General features: G+C 42.4%; 2 protein-coding genes across 7 annotated transcripts in view; one reads left to right on the top strand and one right to left on the bottom strand.

Moving 5' to 3' along the window:
* birc6 (baculoviral IAP repeat containing 6) overlaps positions 1-16,199 on the bottom strand; it is a 107,331-nt gene that overhangs the window by 29,786 nt on the left and 61,346 nt on the right. For all 6 annotated transcript variants that reach the window (XM_088933594.1, XM_088933596.1, XM_088933597.1 and 3 more), the window contains exons 61-65: positions 15,860-16,056; positions 14,727-15,027; positions 13,580-13,797; positions 9,544-9,708; positions 8,725-8,890 (exon numbers count right to left, since the gene is read on the bottom strand). In XM_088933594.1, coding sequence (XP_088789720.1) covers positions 8,725-8,890; positions 9,544-9,708; positions 13,580-13,797; positions 14,727-15,027; positions 15,860-16,056 — 1,047 coding nt within the window. The remainder of the gene's footprint in view (positions 1-8,724; positions 8,891-9,543; positions 9,709-13,579; positions 13,798-14,726; positions 15,028-15,859; positions 16,057-16,199) is intronic.
* On the top strand, positions 1,079-2,188 carry LOC148820216 (protein TUNAR-like). The gene is made up of 2 exons (XM_088934212.1): positions 1,079-1,099; positions 1,804-2,188. The coding sequence occupies exons 1-2, from the start codon at positions 1,088-1,090 to the stop codon at positions 1,990-1,992; spliced, it is 201 nt and encodes a 66-aa protein (XP_088790338.1). The 5' UTR covers positions 1,079-1,087; the 3' UTR covers positions 1,993-2,188.

Here is a 16,199-nt window from a genome sequence, read left to right as displayed (position 1 = left end):
ACGGCAAAGGCAGAATCACTATTTCAGCCTGACTGCTTTAATGTCATGTTTTTTTTTCCTCCCCAAACAGGAATGCAGAGACCCCCTGAAGTCCAGATCTTTCTCTGCTCCCCCTCAGCGATAAGCTACCTCCCCCCTCTGCCTCCTCCCCACAGCTTGAAGATACGCCCCGCCTGACAGGGAAACCAAAGAGCTACAGGCATTTTTACATGCCATTTAGTGTCTGGGAAGGGTTGCTCTTAGCTCCTTCCTTATCCAGTCATTGCCAAAAGCATTTCTAATCAATATCGCAGTGCGAGACGGTAGCTCGGCTACAGCCAATGTCACCCTTCCACTGGGATACAACTGCTCGCTAAGTGAAGCGGCGCTCCGAGCGCTCTGTAGCGGACAGGCTTGCTGCTCCACAAACCCGAGGCACAGGTGTCGTGTCCTGGACAGCCTTCTGTCTCAAACTCCGGGTTTTGCCATTTGGGTTTTCCGAGCTGGGAAGTTTTTCCATCCCCACCCCCCTCCCCCTCCTCCTGGCCGCCGAGGCACGGCGCGCCGCTCCAAGGAAGACCGCGGGCAGCACGACCGCGCGCGGTCGCGACAGGGATCAACTGGAGGCGAGCTCGTTACAAGTGCTAATTGCACAAGTCTTGAGCGGGGCTGGGAGCACTGTGACAGCTGCTACCGTGAAGCCGCGACGAGAACCAAAGAGACAGCAAAGGGGGGCGTGGGGGGGGGTGGGAGGGGGCTGGGGAAGTGGGGACTTGGAGGGGGGCAGGATTTCTGCCAGCCTTGCACGGAAACAATTATCGCTCGTAGGTGAAAAATCCGCGCTTAGGTAGGGAGAAGAATTGTACCCAAGAATCAATATTGGAAGAGGTCATCTTTTCCACATCGCTTAGCCTCTGAGGATTATTGATGCGCAGCTCTGTGTTTTGAGCCTTCACAAGCCATTTTTCTTTTCTCTGGGACGACTGAGGTATTGTGCTGCTTTCAGCCTCATTCCCTGCACAGAACGACAGCTTCTCCATGAAGACACAAAGCTGCTGCACATCCATGCTGAAGACCCAGAAGCATGCTTGATGTCATTTTAATCCTGATGCAGTGTAGGGTAAGAGACTTTTCCCCCTTTTTAATTCAGCACAACAGTTTAGAACAATGCCTGCATGGAGAAATGTTTCTGTGCCTCAGCCCCCATGCTGTAATCGTAACGCAACAATTTTCACACCACATTTCAGCTTAAGGTACTGGTATGTGTAATGTTTCCGTTCTAGAAGATCCGGAGTTTCAGAAATCAGTCTGAAAAGTGCCACGAATTTCTGTTTCATGTGATCCATTAAGACTTTTCTAGAATGGACGAGAGAACTAATCAACACACATCATGCAGACATTACTATATACTCAGTTGTGCCTATTTCTTTTTCTTTTTTTTAAATGGGGGCTTTGATTTTTGGAGATTCACATGCTTTTTTAAAAGAAATCCCTCCGTTTGTATGAGGAAAGGTGATTACGTAATTGAAAATATCCACAGGGACAAAACACGAACATCTCTTTGCAAAGCAAAATTGCAGCTTTTGGTGAACTTGAGAAGTATCGATGTTAACTAAATGTCAGCAAATCTAAATTACAAAAGACAGGCTAACGCAGTAGACCCCAGGAAATCCCATTGACTTGCTGTACACAAACACTGGTGCACTTGAATCAAGAGAGATTCTTTTCTTTTTACTTATAATCTTGTACAAAGTACTTTAAATGACAAATTGAATGCTATTCTTTGTTTCTGCAGTATGGTGAAAACATTTTCTGTCTTTGTAGATAACTACCAGGATTCTGGTCAGGTTATCTGCTACAAAGATGGGCACAACAGTCATCAGTATAGAAGAAGTGAAGCAGCTGGAAGAGAAGGGGGAGAAAGAGGAGTCAATACTAGCCATGCTCGGGATCATTGGGACTGTGCTCAATCTCTTTGTCATTGTGTTTGTCTACATCTACACGACGCTGTGAGGACCAGCCCCGCGCCAAAGACGCAACCCTACTGTCTTGTCTGTTGGGTCAAACAGGCTCATAACAAAAGGCAGAGCCAGCATGCGTTAAAGGCCATTCATCAGCTGGTGTCCCCCGAGCAGCTGCAGAGAGCACCATGGAAATCACAATCCTGAGACCAGCCAGACGGCTCAACAGCCCGACGCGGAGCTCTACAGCGTGGAGAAGATATTCAGCGTGCAAGGTCTTGGGGCCAGGCTATAAGCAACAAAACTGCGTTGAAACGACTGGCTGTGGATCAGACAGAAACGACTGCTTTTGTAAGAGAAACTAAAGCCTCCTGAAGCCCATCTTACAGGTTCACATCACTTTGTTTCATAAAAATGCAAGGAGAAGAGGAGCAAAACAAGTGACAAGGTCACTGTTCTGAACAAACCATGTAAAGACTGAAGAAACTGGACAAGACCAGCCAGTCCTGAAATTAAAAAACAATACTTATCCACTGAATGTCAAACCTTCTCTGGAGTACTGGTCTGCCAACACAGAATTTTATAGCATTACAGATCATATTTTTACTGACTTGCAGATAGCTCATTACTTACCATTTTTTCAGAAAACAACGATGCCCTGATACTTGAGTACAGGCTTACCTATAAGTACAACCTTAACATTTTGAAAATGACAACTGGAGGATGACAGTTTCTATATACATGACATTTTACCAGTGATATAACTTAAAAAAACATAAGGGAAGAAAGCTGCCAAAACTTAAGCTGTTGTTCTTGATTTTCCTAATTCTTCAAGACCAGACACAAAAGAGAGGTCTGCAATAATAAAAGAAATATATTTTTATAATGAAAAGCACTGTAAATTATGTAAAAGGGGGATAAAATGTGCTATTTGAGCCTTTCGGATTGCATCACTTTGCCATTACCAATGCAGGTTACTGTACTAATAAGTGTACTATTTGCAATTACACAGTATAATCAGTTAGCAAACTAATGTATATTTTCAGAACAGTATAAATACTAAATGTCTGTATAAAGATGAGGATAGACAGCTGTTTCTATATTGAAACCTAGAAGATACAAGGACGAAGAGAAAATGTGAAGGAGGTGAAGAAAGCGATGTGTGAGAAGTAAAAACACAGGGAAATGTGGAGATCAGTAGCACTTTATAAAGGGGTTATAAACCTGATGTATCAGTGGACAAGAATTTATATCAGAATAAGGGGACCTCTTCAGTCATTACAGTACATCACAAAATACATTTTAAAGTGTCTAAAGCTCCAATATATGAGCATTGACTAAGGCCATTTTTTTAGCATAAATTATTTTGAGCTGGGAAGTAATAAGGCACACCCAATTTAAAAAGCTTACATTTCTTAAAATTAACAAATAATTAATACAAAATAGAAACATTAATAATTGTTAGTGCTTTATTGCAGATTGGTTTGAGTAATCAGAGAAGATTTATTTAAAGAGCCATATTATACCACAACATGAATCCACATGAAGTGCATTAATAAAACCCTTTAAGAGGTGGTATGTTAAGAAGCAGTGTTTTTAAGGCAGGCGACTTATACACTGCAGTGATAAACCTGCTTTCCTTTGTGTATAACGCGACTGCCTGTACCCATGTCTTAACAATGAAAAATTGTATTTATCAGCTTCTTCTGAGTCACATGTAAAAATAAATCTTTATTAAAATCTTCATAGGTGATACAGAATGAACTTGTGTAACCAGATTAAGCTCCTGTTTAACTCTTGAAGGTTTTTGTTTTCCATACAGGTCTTAATGGGGAGCAATGCAGATACCCTGTACACACATACCATTTGTACACAAATACATAAACATAAAATCATTCAGACCTTCAACAAACTTAGAAGTTGAAAGTCACAAGATGTGACATCAGTTAAAACTGTGGTTTTGTATCCTACTCCATGGTTTTACAGCTGTTTTTCAAACTATCACTAAGCAGTCTTCTTCTGCAGTTACCAGTTATGTGCACTGTGGTATCAGACACCTCTGTGATCAAGTCTGCAGCCAGCAAAGTGCTACCCCTGAGCTAAAGTAAAGCTTCAGCAGACAGGAATTAAGCAGGGAGGTGGGAGGTGATAAATGCATCAAGAACAAAGAGGCCAAGTTAAAGCTAAATCTCTGGCTGCTCAAAGATCAGAGCATTTGTTGAACTCAACTTTTAGGGTACCCTAGACAGCCTATTTCCACCTGTGCCTGCAAGACGTTTTCCAGTTCTCCTCATCTGCTACACATCCAGTCCAAAACAAAACGCAACTAGGCTCCAAGACAACCGTGGATGTTTTTACTTTAACATAATTTGGTAAATGCGGTACACAAGCACATTGTTAGCAGATTAATTCACTGTTAAACAATGCTATTTAGTATCATTTCAACTGACCAAATAACTGGCACGCAGCAAGAGACCACCTATTATCAGTGAAAGAGGGGGGCTGGGTGGTGTGGTGGTCAGCCTCACGGCTCCAGGGGGTTTGATTCCAGCCAGGGGGCATCTGTCTGTGTGGAGTTTGCTTGATCTCCCTGTGCTACATGGCTTTTATGCTGGTGGCTTTGGATTCCTCCCACAAACAGGCTGAGCAGAGGATGACTGTCTACTTTAAACTGACCACTCCATGTGGGAGGGACCCAGGCACCCCAGGCTCTGTTGTACACTGTGATCTGCGAAAATCACATTAATCCAAACAGGCCCAGGAATAACAACAACAGATGCAAAAGCACTGCAGTATATACTAAATTGTCACAGGACGAATCGGTAGCTCTTCTTGAAGGTTGAACTATGTGGTTTACAAAATAAATAATATTAACTAATCTGTCTGATGTCACATAAGACTAAGGATTATGCCTTGCTCTGAAAGAGGATTATAATTAAGTGAAATTATTAATATCCCCAATTCAAGATTACTAATTTGCTAAATGCTAATGACATTGCACTGAAATAAATCGTTGCCAGCAATAGCGTCTGCACAATATTGCCGTAGCTCTTTTGACAAAGTGTTGTCTTTGTTTTATGATGGCAAAACTAGGCTCTCTCTAATTGCCATTCCATTTTACAGGCTGTTCTACTTTGCTTTTTTATTAAAACTATAGGTCTACATGAAAATTTCAATTAAAATAAATGAGCTTCAGAGTGACATTAAAAGGCACTGCCTTTCAGAAGCACTGCTGTCTAATGGCATAACTGTTTCAAGGATAGAATATGTAATGATATCGTTATATCCCAAATGGACTGCCAAGTTACTGGTAACTAATGAGGGGCAATAATTCAATTTAATATTTTCGAGATTAATGTAAAATATTAACGGCCTTCTGAAAATGTGTCAGATGCAAAATGAGCGACATTAAGTGCAAACCCACGTCACAATTTCAATTACATTCCTCAGCATACAACAGCTGGGGGAAAATGCTCCTAATATACAGCAAAAGGAACAAAATGGCAGGCTGATTAAACTATTCACCACATATGAACAGATGTGGCAAAACACCTTTTCCACATACATTATCTTGTATTTTTTTAAGCGCTCCATAAACTCTGGAAGACCTCCCATCAATGGAGGCTTGAGGTACCCAATAAATGTTTCCTGAGCTTTGAAAAAACCTATTAAGAGAAAAGGTTACCGAGGTCCTTTTAATACTCTACGCTTAGCACACTTTGAAAACTGAACTTCTGTTTCTTCTATTAATTCTATTACTGTTCCCAGGTGCTGCTCTTTACAATGTAGGGATGAGCATTTTAAGCAGAGGCCGATGTTCTGTCTGATGAAGAAAGAGACCTTTGAAACTTGCCTTATGTGCAGATTTAAAGGTCACCATTTTGCACAGCGGCTTCCCTTGAGAAAGGTGACCCGAGTGTTATTTCGAGAAACAGCAGTGTATCAAATATTTAAATACTTAAAAAATAACTTTATCATAAGGTTCTTCCCCCTCTACAGCTTCAACTGTAATTTTAAAAATTAAAAGATAATAAAAACTATCATTTTAAACTTTAATGTTATGAAATAAAGCTCCGATATACATTCTCTTGATAACATCAGAAAATGTGTTAGTTTAAAATATAACGGCATTAGTTCAAGGGTGTTATGCAAACCTATCATTAGACGGCATTAGTCCCTTTGAATGGATGGTTAAACTTCAATCAACAGAGGAATGCAGCTGTGTCAGTTGCATGTGGTTTGATCAGGAGCAATTGTTACAGTACAGCTGTCTCTCAATCATCAATGCTAAACACCTACAGTAAGAGAGAAAGCCATAGGAGAGAGTGTAAGAACTCACAAAGAACCAAGCAACCTCAAGTCCTTCACAGCAATCCACTGCTGCTGGATTAGGCCACCTGGGACTGTCAGATACACGAAGACGAAGGTGAAGAGAGCATTAATCATGGAACATGCAGGTACATTCCAATTTCAATGTTGAAAAGTCAGACTTGAAAGCAAGATTGCAGATGGCTTTGAAGATCACTAAATATGCCTGTCACATGCAGCTGAGAGCTGAAGGTGGAACTATTTAATCCTGAATGAAGGGAGGAGTTGGGAAAAGCCGTACATGTGCACAAAAGTCATAAAGTGTGTCAAATATCTGCAAAACAAAATAGGGGAAAAAATAAAAAAGAAACTCTAGATTAACAGGACACCACTATAATACAGCCTATACTATAATTAGGCTTCCAAACACAGATATAGTGTTTAAAAGGATTTGGTTTACTATTTAAAATTTTTCTTCCCAAACAGGCCCAGGTGAAAAAGTAGATAGTGGATCTCTTCCAAACTTGCCGGCTAAGAAGTGATGGCAATGATTAAGGGACAGTTACATCTTCAACAACAACAACAGCATTTCTTAAGTTTAGAAACAGACTAAATAAACAGATCAACATTAGTTGACTAGTTATTAAAATACCATATTCATGTGCTTTGAAGAGCTCTTTACACTTCTGTTTAAATCTAGATTCAGTACCAGGATTACTATTTATGTTTCTGATTGAAGCTCGTATAACACAGCGCAACACTGTTTATTTAACTAAGGGCAAGAAAATAAAAGGCAAAGGTAAAACACTCCAATCTAAAAAGAAAAAACTATGAAAGCTATCTCAAAAGTGAGAGGGAGGAATTCCTTAATAATGTTCACAGGCAGGAACTGCTGATTTTGGAGATTGTGATGCTGGAAATGTGATTTTACACAATCTGGTAGAAGTGTGAAAATATCATCCCGTTTTCTTTTGGCAGGAAAGGGCTTTCACGAGTTTTTTGCATTAAAAACCAGTATACACCACCCACCCCTTTTAAAACTAAAATAAAATGAAAATAAATGCCCTGATATTCGAAGACTTCAACCTTTAGAGCATAGCTAAAACATCCATAACCACCATCAACCACATGAATATCCATCAGAAAACGTACAGCCTTTCATTTGTAACAAGCAAGAGTGCTCCAGCATTAGAACTGGTACTCGAGAGACATAAATAACCAATTTATTTCCAAATGAGATTTTGCAGGGGGGTGCTGTGTCTAGCCAGGGAGGAGCCATTAATTGGCTGGTTTTATGCTCTTTCAGTAGGCTACTATACCTGCTGCCCAGCAATTGCTATTGATAGACTGTCTTAATTGCTTGGATTCTGTGATTCATTGAGCTTCATGATGCACAGGAGCCAAGAGTGGTGCTTACTTTAACAATGACACTGAATACTGGGACAACTGAACATGAAAACCACAAACCACACAGCTGAGCCAGGAAAGCTTACTTCAGCCAAACTGTTACTCCTGAATGGCAGGAGTAAAAGCCAAATTTTAAACCAAAAATCAAAAAAGGGAAATTTTGCTACTCTTTCCTTTTCTGTGTTTTATAAATTCCTTAAAAATAACTAGATGGTAAAGAAAACATGCTCAGCAATGCTTAATTTGTTGGAAAACCCTTGTGCCTAATGAGCTGAAAAGACTGTGAGGAGAGAAACATTAATTGTACGAACCAAAGATTCTACAGCTTCCAACGAAAACCTTCAACAGAAAACACACTCATTTCCACAAATCAACGCACATCATAGATAGACAAACTTTTTTCTTTTCAAAATGAAATTACTATAATTAATCCTGCATACAAAAAGAAACTTTTATTCCTAATGCACCACAGAAACAGTAACTACACCAAGTCAGTGGCTCAAGTCTTTAACCTGCTTAATATTTGCCGAAAAAATGTACAGATAATCCTAACATCCTTCATTAAACCCCAAGAAGGAAATAACAAAAACTGAAGCAGAGTTCTTAAAATTTCAGACCATGCAAAACCTTTTAAAATAAATGGCCACTTTGACAGCTTCTAGGAAGACAGCTCCATCTGGTGTTTCAGTGAGCAGCAGCAGAACATGACTTGCACAAGCCTTAAAACAAGTATCAGTCCAATCAAAAGATAAAAACATCGAAAATGCAGCTGTCAAAATAAATCACAACTACCCAAAAACAAGCACGCCATATGGGTTTTTGTAACACTACTTACAGCCAGACTCTTACAACTGCGCAGGCCATATGCCATGCAGCTCAGAAAGGCAGGGAAAGAACCATTTCATACCCAGGAGGTTATGTCACAGAATATAACGGGAGCACCTTAAATGGCACCGATATCCTCAATACCTACACTTGATGGTTTATTGACACAGTCATGACACCATGACCAACTGAATCTACAGCGACAAGAGGCCGCAGAGGAAAGAGCGCTGTGGAGAGCCCATACCTGAGTCATTGCGCAGATAGGACGACATTGCGGGGATAAGGCAAGACTGGCTGAGCAGCTCATGGAGGACCGCAGGAAGGGCATTGCTGTTCTGGCCTCTGCTCTCCCCAGAGTGAGCCTCCCCAGACCCTGTGCTGCCCGCCGGATTGATGTAACTGGCAAGAACCTGGGGGAGACCGAGGGAGAGAAACCAATCAGCATCTCCATTCCAGGCCTCGCACGGCATTACGTTAAACTGGAGTTTGCACGAACGCTTGTGGTCTTCAAACACCACATTTTACGGTTAAAGAAAACATCGTTCTTCAAATACTCCATGGTTTATGGAGTGAAAATACATTCACTCACTGTGAACCCTGCTCTCCATTCTAATCGTTTGCCACTTTCTTGCTTTAGGTGAAACTAAGAGGAAAAGGTATAAAGTTTAAAACCCAAGCCAGAGTAAACAGTGTTTTCAATTTCCTCCAGGTTTCCATGAATGTACAACCATGGCAATCAAGCTGAACGCAAAGTGCATGTGGAAAACTAAAAAAGTTTTCAGTTCAAGAAAAGCCGGTCATTTAATTTAGGCTTTGTTTGGAGAGGGACCACAATACTTTCAAAGATGTCCGACAGGTTTCTAAATACATAAAACAACATGAATTAAGATGGAGAATAAAAAAGATCTAATCACAAAAGAATTTTAATTTATCTTCCCTTACATAACCCTGAAGCAATCAGCTGTAGGCAACAGCACCATCACCACAGGCAGACAAGGTCGGGGTAATGTACTGATACTCTGACAGACCACGGCAGGCTGCACGCTCCCTCCCCAGAACTGACCTGAAGCAGGCAGGTGACGTGCTCCTCCTCCAGCCTCTGCTTGGTCAGGGCCTGTTCGACATCCCAGCCTGAGGCCGTGGAGCCGGTCCCAAAGCCTGTCCCCTTGGCCCAGTACAGCTGCTGCTCCTCGCTGGAGCCACTGACATGTCCGCTGGACACCTGATGCTGGGAGACAAACAGAGGCTCAAAGACCTGCAGTGCAAGCGGCGCTTCCGGGACCTGGTTCCCGTGGCCTTGAATTAACATCGCTGCTTCTGCCTCATCCCCTCCCCTAGTGCCCGCCTGTATCCCCAGCAAGACATGCTTTGAACAAAAGAAAACAAACAGTGCACAGGTAAATAAAACATCAGGCATCCTGCTGTGCCAAACTCCCCAAAATGAATAACAGTTGAGTGGAATTAGGACAGAAACTCTCTGATCTGGAAGAGAGTTATTTCAACTGGAAAACTGACAAATCTAACAGCTCTGCAAGCACAGATGGGAAGAAAATGTGAGATGACATCGAGCAGCTTCAGGGGCACTAGAATAAGGTAAACTTCAGGAAGGCGCGCAACACCGCATACTTAAGCCTGGCTGCATGTCTTAAGGGGGCAGTGCGACAGTGTGGGACGGCAAAAACAACTACTCTCAGAAAAAGTGTTTATGTGGAAGCGGCAGGCAGAGATGGCTTGCAGCATGCAATCCAGGAGCTGAAGATGTTTTGGGGTTTTGATACAGGCAGTAAGAAGAAACGAGGAAAGCGTCAAGCCGCTGAGAAGCAAAACAGAGGTAGAGTATGTCACTCTAACACTGTCTGAGCTTCCAAAACTATACTGCTATAAATATTTACAAGATCACCAACAGGAAAACTGCAGTATGAAAACTTGTGAACACTCTGGAAAAAGAACAGGTTGTTGCCTTTTTTGCAAAATTAGTAATCTCCAAGTTATTTTTTTTGCGATACACCCATCTAATTTGGAACTGTCAACTGTGTCTTTTTCAAGTCTCGGCTCACAGCTATAAAAGCTGCAACCGCACGTGGGGGGTGTAATGGAGGGCACACACCTTCGACCTGCCCCGCTTCAAGGCACTAGTCTTTTTAGCATTCCTGGTAACGCGGCACCCGGGATTCAGGACAGATCGGTGGAAAGGCAGGTCTCGCCGACAGCACTGTAAGCACCTGGGAAACCGCAGGGCTTGCTAAGTTACCAGGAGACGACATCTGGCCGACTTATCCCATCCTACCCTCAGAGGCTCTGGGTCAAGTGTGTGCCACTGCTTTAGAAGTCCCAGTCTCACACAGCTAGCGACACGACCCAGGTTCGAATTTGTGATGCCTGGGTCACAGAGCTCAGTGTGCACTCAGGCACGAGTCGATACTTGATGAGCCACACAAAAGCACATGACAGGGTTACTTTATGAAAAGAAACATGCTAGTTCTCTAGTTCATATAGAGCTATAGCACCATGGCAAAGTTTATTTTAAAGAGAAATGTAACGTGTAATGTATGCATCAGATAAATAATAGATTAACAGATACATGTTTAGATGATACTAAAATGATGTTTCAAATTCTCGCCTCCTATTTTTAAAATACACCATGTATCAGTGGCACCTGGTTGTAGTATCAAGCAAATCATAACCTATGAGATTGAACAGGAAAATGCTGCTCTTTTTCATTGAAAAAACAGTACATATTGCTATTCACTGGCTATTAAATAATGTCAAGACCTCTCCATCACAAAGTTTGCAGAAATTAGATCAATACAGTAATTCTAGTTTTACCAATCCCTGTTATATCTAGCTGTTTAATAGGGACGCCTCTGCATGGCTTTAGAATTAGAATCAGCAGATGTGAATAATCTTATTATAGCAAAAATTGTGAATGAAAACCTGTATATAATGTCATAGACCAAGATAGCCCAAGCAACATTAAATATTTGTCATAGCAATGGTAATCTTTGGTATAGCTAAGAGTCAAGGAATTGGTGTAGCTCCATCTGATGAGCAGTAGTGCAAGACGTTACATTTACCCTGCAATATTTGACAGTGATCATCTATGACACAGCTTGAGCCTTATCATTACACAAGGCAAAGAAAGACTGATAATCTGAAAGACTGCTCAAGACTCCTCCACAATTATGTTACTCCACACTGCATATGCAACAAATTAAATCTGTATGAGTTCAGGATGAAATATTGCCATTTTTTCTCTTGTCATATTTTGTCATGGTTATTAAATAACATATCCACAATAAGATGCTGTGCCTAAATGAAGAAAGCATCTTCATAAACACACTGACACACAAGGCTACCTTTGTGTAAAATAATCCTGGTTAATGTAATTCAGGATATAAACACTACCTAACCGTGTTTATATAGCAGAAGGCAAGGAAAATGCTTCTAGACATTCTTGGTCTATCAGGAAACACACAATAGACTTCAATAAACAGTTTGTCAAATGAAGAACAGACAATATTATAATTTACATTTTTTAAGCAATTTTAAATGTTAATTGTGATTTATAACAAATAAAGTCAGAAAAATGAAAAGCCATCTCTAACCTAACCTGCCGTCAGGAAGATCAGTCATGGCACATGTAGCGAAACATGCAGTTCCAAAGCCCACTTATTGAAGAGAGGAACAGTGCTAGCAGGTCACATTCACAGAAAGAGGGGGGTGTAAGGTAATCTCACTCTTCTGCCTACACTCCTAGGCCAGCAGGCATTTAATGCCTTCCTCTTTCCCTTGTGGGGCATAAACTATCTTTGCTTACAGAGAAGCCAGTACATTGTCACTTTGATCTCAGGAAATCAAGCAAGATTGAAACAAATAGAGGACGCTTCTGAGGAGACTTACAATTGTGGCTCAGAGGCAGTCTGGTGCCTGTGCCTTATTTGAGAATGGTTGCAAAACAGATAAATCTAGACATGTGGGGCACCACATTTTACTGCTGTGTCTTGTACATAACTTGGGAATAAATCCTCGCCTTCCATCATTCACTACTGAAATGTTGTGGGTTTTCGTTTTATATTTTTCAGCATGGAATTAACTTGTTTCTTTGCAGCCCACAAGCAAAATGCAGTTTCCCACCTGGATCATTCCTCCTGCTTGCTTTATTGTTTCAAACAGAGGCAGTGCTGCATGCAGAATTAGCTCAGGGTAGAGCTTTTCAGAGAAAACAAAGTGTTGTTTTCGATAATAAAGGAATGTGTTCTGTTTTGAAGGTCATCTGGATTACGGATTGTACAAATCACACTGATATACACTGATTTTGTGTACAAGTGACATGTTATATTCTGCCATTTGTAAAATGCAAAAGACATTTGCTTGTAAATTAAACCACACCTTGTAAGTGAGCTCTTATTAGGTCTCAGAAGCTAAGCAAGGCTGGCCTGGTGAGTAATGGGAAGGTAGTCCTCCGAGAAAGACCTTTAAGTGGTCGCTGCCATAAGTGATGTTAAAAAACTGGCAGGCGCCCTTTCCTCCGGAGCAGAATTTCCACATCAGAGTTCCAGTATCATGGCCAGGGACATTTTAAATGAAGTCTGAACTACTTAGTCATCATAGATCCACTGGCACTGCTCATAAGAGCAGGGGTATAAGGATGAGAACTGTGCACACCCCCTTATCACTGGAATTTACCAGAGAAATGAACCAGATCTCACTGACGACACTAAAAAGCTCACAGAGGCAAGCAGCACGCAGAGAACAGCCTGGTTGACTCAAGCATACCTGACACTGGGGGAGCCTGGCCCATTGGACAGCATTGCTTGGGGTACCCCGGTCACAGCAGATCAATGTCAAAGCACAGACGCGTTCATATCAACCATAATCTGATATTGGAGGACCTTCCTGACTAGCATCCTGACTTGCATTAAAAATAAAATACAGCGCAACCGCCTGAAGTCGGGAGGAGAGAAGCAGAGCTTTTGTTTTCCTGGTATGATAAACGTTTTTCTAACTGGGACGGTGGGAGGGTGGCAAGATCAAGATCCTCAGCAATTACCGTACCAGGATAATGTGAAAATAGATTGTTACCGTCAGCGGGAACTCACCTCTGTCTGGTTGGGACTTGCATTTGGCACTCTGGGGGCATGGTGGCTTAGGGCAGACAGGCAGGCCAGGATAAGATGGATGGCTCCGATCTCCAAAGCCATGCGCCTCAGGAGCACTCCATCATCAGTAGTCAGCGGTGTGGTGCTGAATAAAGTGCGCAGAACGTGGAATGGGAGGGTAGGGAGAACGTTGGCCGACGGGGACTGCAGGATGTGACCTGGTTAGAAAGAAACCTGTTAGCAAGCAAAGCAGGAACGAGGCAGAGAGCGAGAGCACTCTTAATGACCGCGCACTCACAGCAGGGTTCTACTGGCCAATGGTTATTATTACTCAACCATTAAACGGCACAAAGGCTTTCACTCTCAAAGGGCCGGTGATGTTTTTTCCCCAACCTGCCCATTCCTGTGCAATCCCACTTGGATAATACAGGAAGTTTAGCTCAGTTTAATTAGGGGCTTACCCATGTCCATATCAAAACTGCTGAGTGTGAAGTTTCTTTTTCCATTTATGGTGACAGCTTAGTCTTTTACATTAACTGTAAGCACAATGATACTTGTGATTCATCAAGTATACCTATAGCTGCATTCTAAACACAACGACCCTGTAACTAATTTCAAGAGATAATACTCCCCCTATTGAAACTCCAAATCAGGGCGCACATTCACCCACAGTGCACATGCACCTGTAGAAAAAAATGTGCAGTTTCTCCGCGATGTGATGTTTAATGACACATGCCATAAAACACAAACCATGCGTGCAATTTCCCTGACCTAAAACTGTGGCTGTTCAAGCTTAAATAATATTGGACCACCAATACTCATATGAGGACCACAAACCTCAAACACGAGAACTAGGACTTTCTTTCTACACTCAAACCCTTCTTCTTCAGAAGAGTCTTTACTTGACTGGTTCTGCTCTTGACCCCTCTGCCGCTGCTGTATTCAGTACCCCCATCTACTGTCTCCTCTCCCTGTGTATTCTCACTTTGCATATCCGGTGTATGTTTTTATTGTTGGTGTAGTTTAAAGGTGTTATGGTTGATTATTATAATGATGATGATTTTTGCGCCTCCGGCCAGCTCGGGGGCAGCGGTTTCCTCCCGGCTGCGGTCGGCGCTCCCATGGCACTGCGCCGGGCGGCACTCACTGCCTTCTCCGTCGTCGGTGACCCCGAGGACCAGCCGCAGCAGGCACTGGGCATGCTTGCGCTCCTTCAGCAGCACCTCCGCGTAGCCCGGCAGGCGCAGGAAGAGCCCGAAGGCGGCCAGGGAGTGCGCGGGGATGGGGGACATGGTCTGCACCGCGGACTTGATGGGGGGGGGCTCGGCGGCGATGGTCTCCGGGGCCTCGTACACCAGCTCCCCCGACTGCTCGATGGTCACCCACTCAAACTGGTCGCTGTCCTTCGGTTTCTCCTGCGCGGCCGACGCCACCACAGGGGCACTAACCTAGAGATCGGGAAAGGAAAGGACAACACAGTCAGGCTTCGGGCCTGGGTCTGTATACAGCCTGTTCCTCCTCTTCCAGCAGGATGAGCCTGTTTAGAACCAACGCTTGACCCCTGTGCAGAAACACCCCTCCAATATATTAAGTGAGCAAAAGAAGGGACTAATGCATGACTATCATCTATTATTATTATTATTATTATTATTATTATAGGTCCATGAGTCATCACCCTCTCGGGGCCAGCCTTGCTGGTGGTCTATCTTAGACTTCATTCAAAAAATATTTTTAAAGTGACTACGCCAACAATGTTTTTTTCCTCTGTTTAAGGAATGTGAGCAGACAAAATCCTCACTGCTCACGGATAACTCAAATTTAGAAATCTGAAAAACAAAATAAGAAAAACAGAAAATACGAAGGCTGTCCCCTCAAAACAGACCTTTCATTCATCTCATTTCATTGTAGATTTGATCAAAGTGTCATTTTGGGCTTGGAGTTTTTTTCTTTTGAGCTTCAACTTAGAAAATCCGTAGAGTGCAGCACTTGAGACAACGTGAAAAAAACATGAAACTGCAAAAAACAAGGGTTTATGATGCCAAGCACCAAGCACTTAAGGAAAGAATGCCACAAAGATCAACTGGTTCGAGTCATATTTTCCTTGCCTCTGCTGCAGTGTGTAACATTCTCTTCTCAATTTGATTTGTTTTGATGGTTAAAAAGAGTTACACAATGCATTTAAAACCCAAACTTCAGAATGGACGCCAGTTTCATCAGATGAAAAATCCTGTAAAAAAAACTTCTTTAATAAAACAAAAGAAGTAGAAAAAAAGGACTTGCCTGTTGAATGACGTCTGGGTACAGCATTGGCAATCTCTCCGCTATGAGTGCCAGACCGCCCATCCCTGCGAACACCTGCAGGGGCGACTGGATAGGGCTGGTCTCCAGCAGAGACTCGTCGATAGCAGCATCGATGCATTCCTCACCTGGGGTCATAGGCTCATCTTCAGGGCAGCTGTTCAGCATCTCCCCATGTTCTGCAGGAGACCGAAAAGAAGGGCAGTGTCTTTAACCACAGGAGCACAACAAAACAGCACCATGACTAGAGAGATATTCACAAAGAAAATATTACGTCTTCAGTTTTTCCATCACACTATCCACAACAACAAGTTTGGTTTGC

Source organism: Atractosteus spatula, chromosome 15 (genome assembly GCF_055471065.1).
Source record: "Atractosteus spatula isolate fAtrSpa1 chromosome 15, fAtrSpa1.hap1, whole genome shotgun sequence".
NCBI lineage: Eukaryota > Metazoa > Chordata > Actinopteri > Semionotiformes > Lepisosteidae > Atractosteus > Atractosteus spatula.
This window is presented reverse-complemented; position numbering and strand designations above follow the sequence as displayed.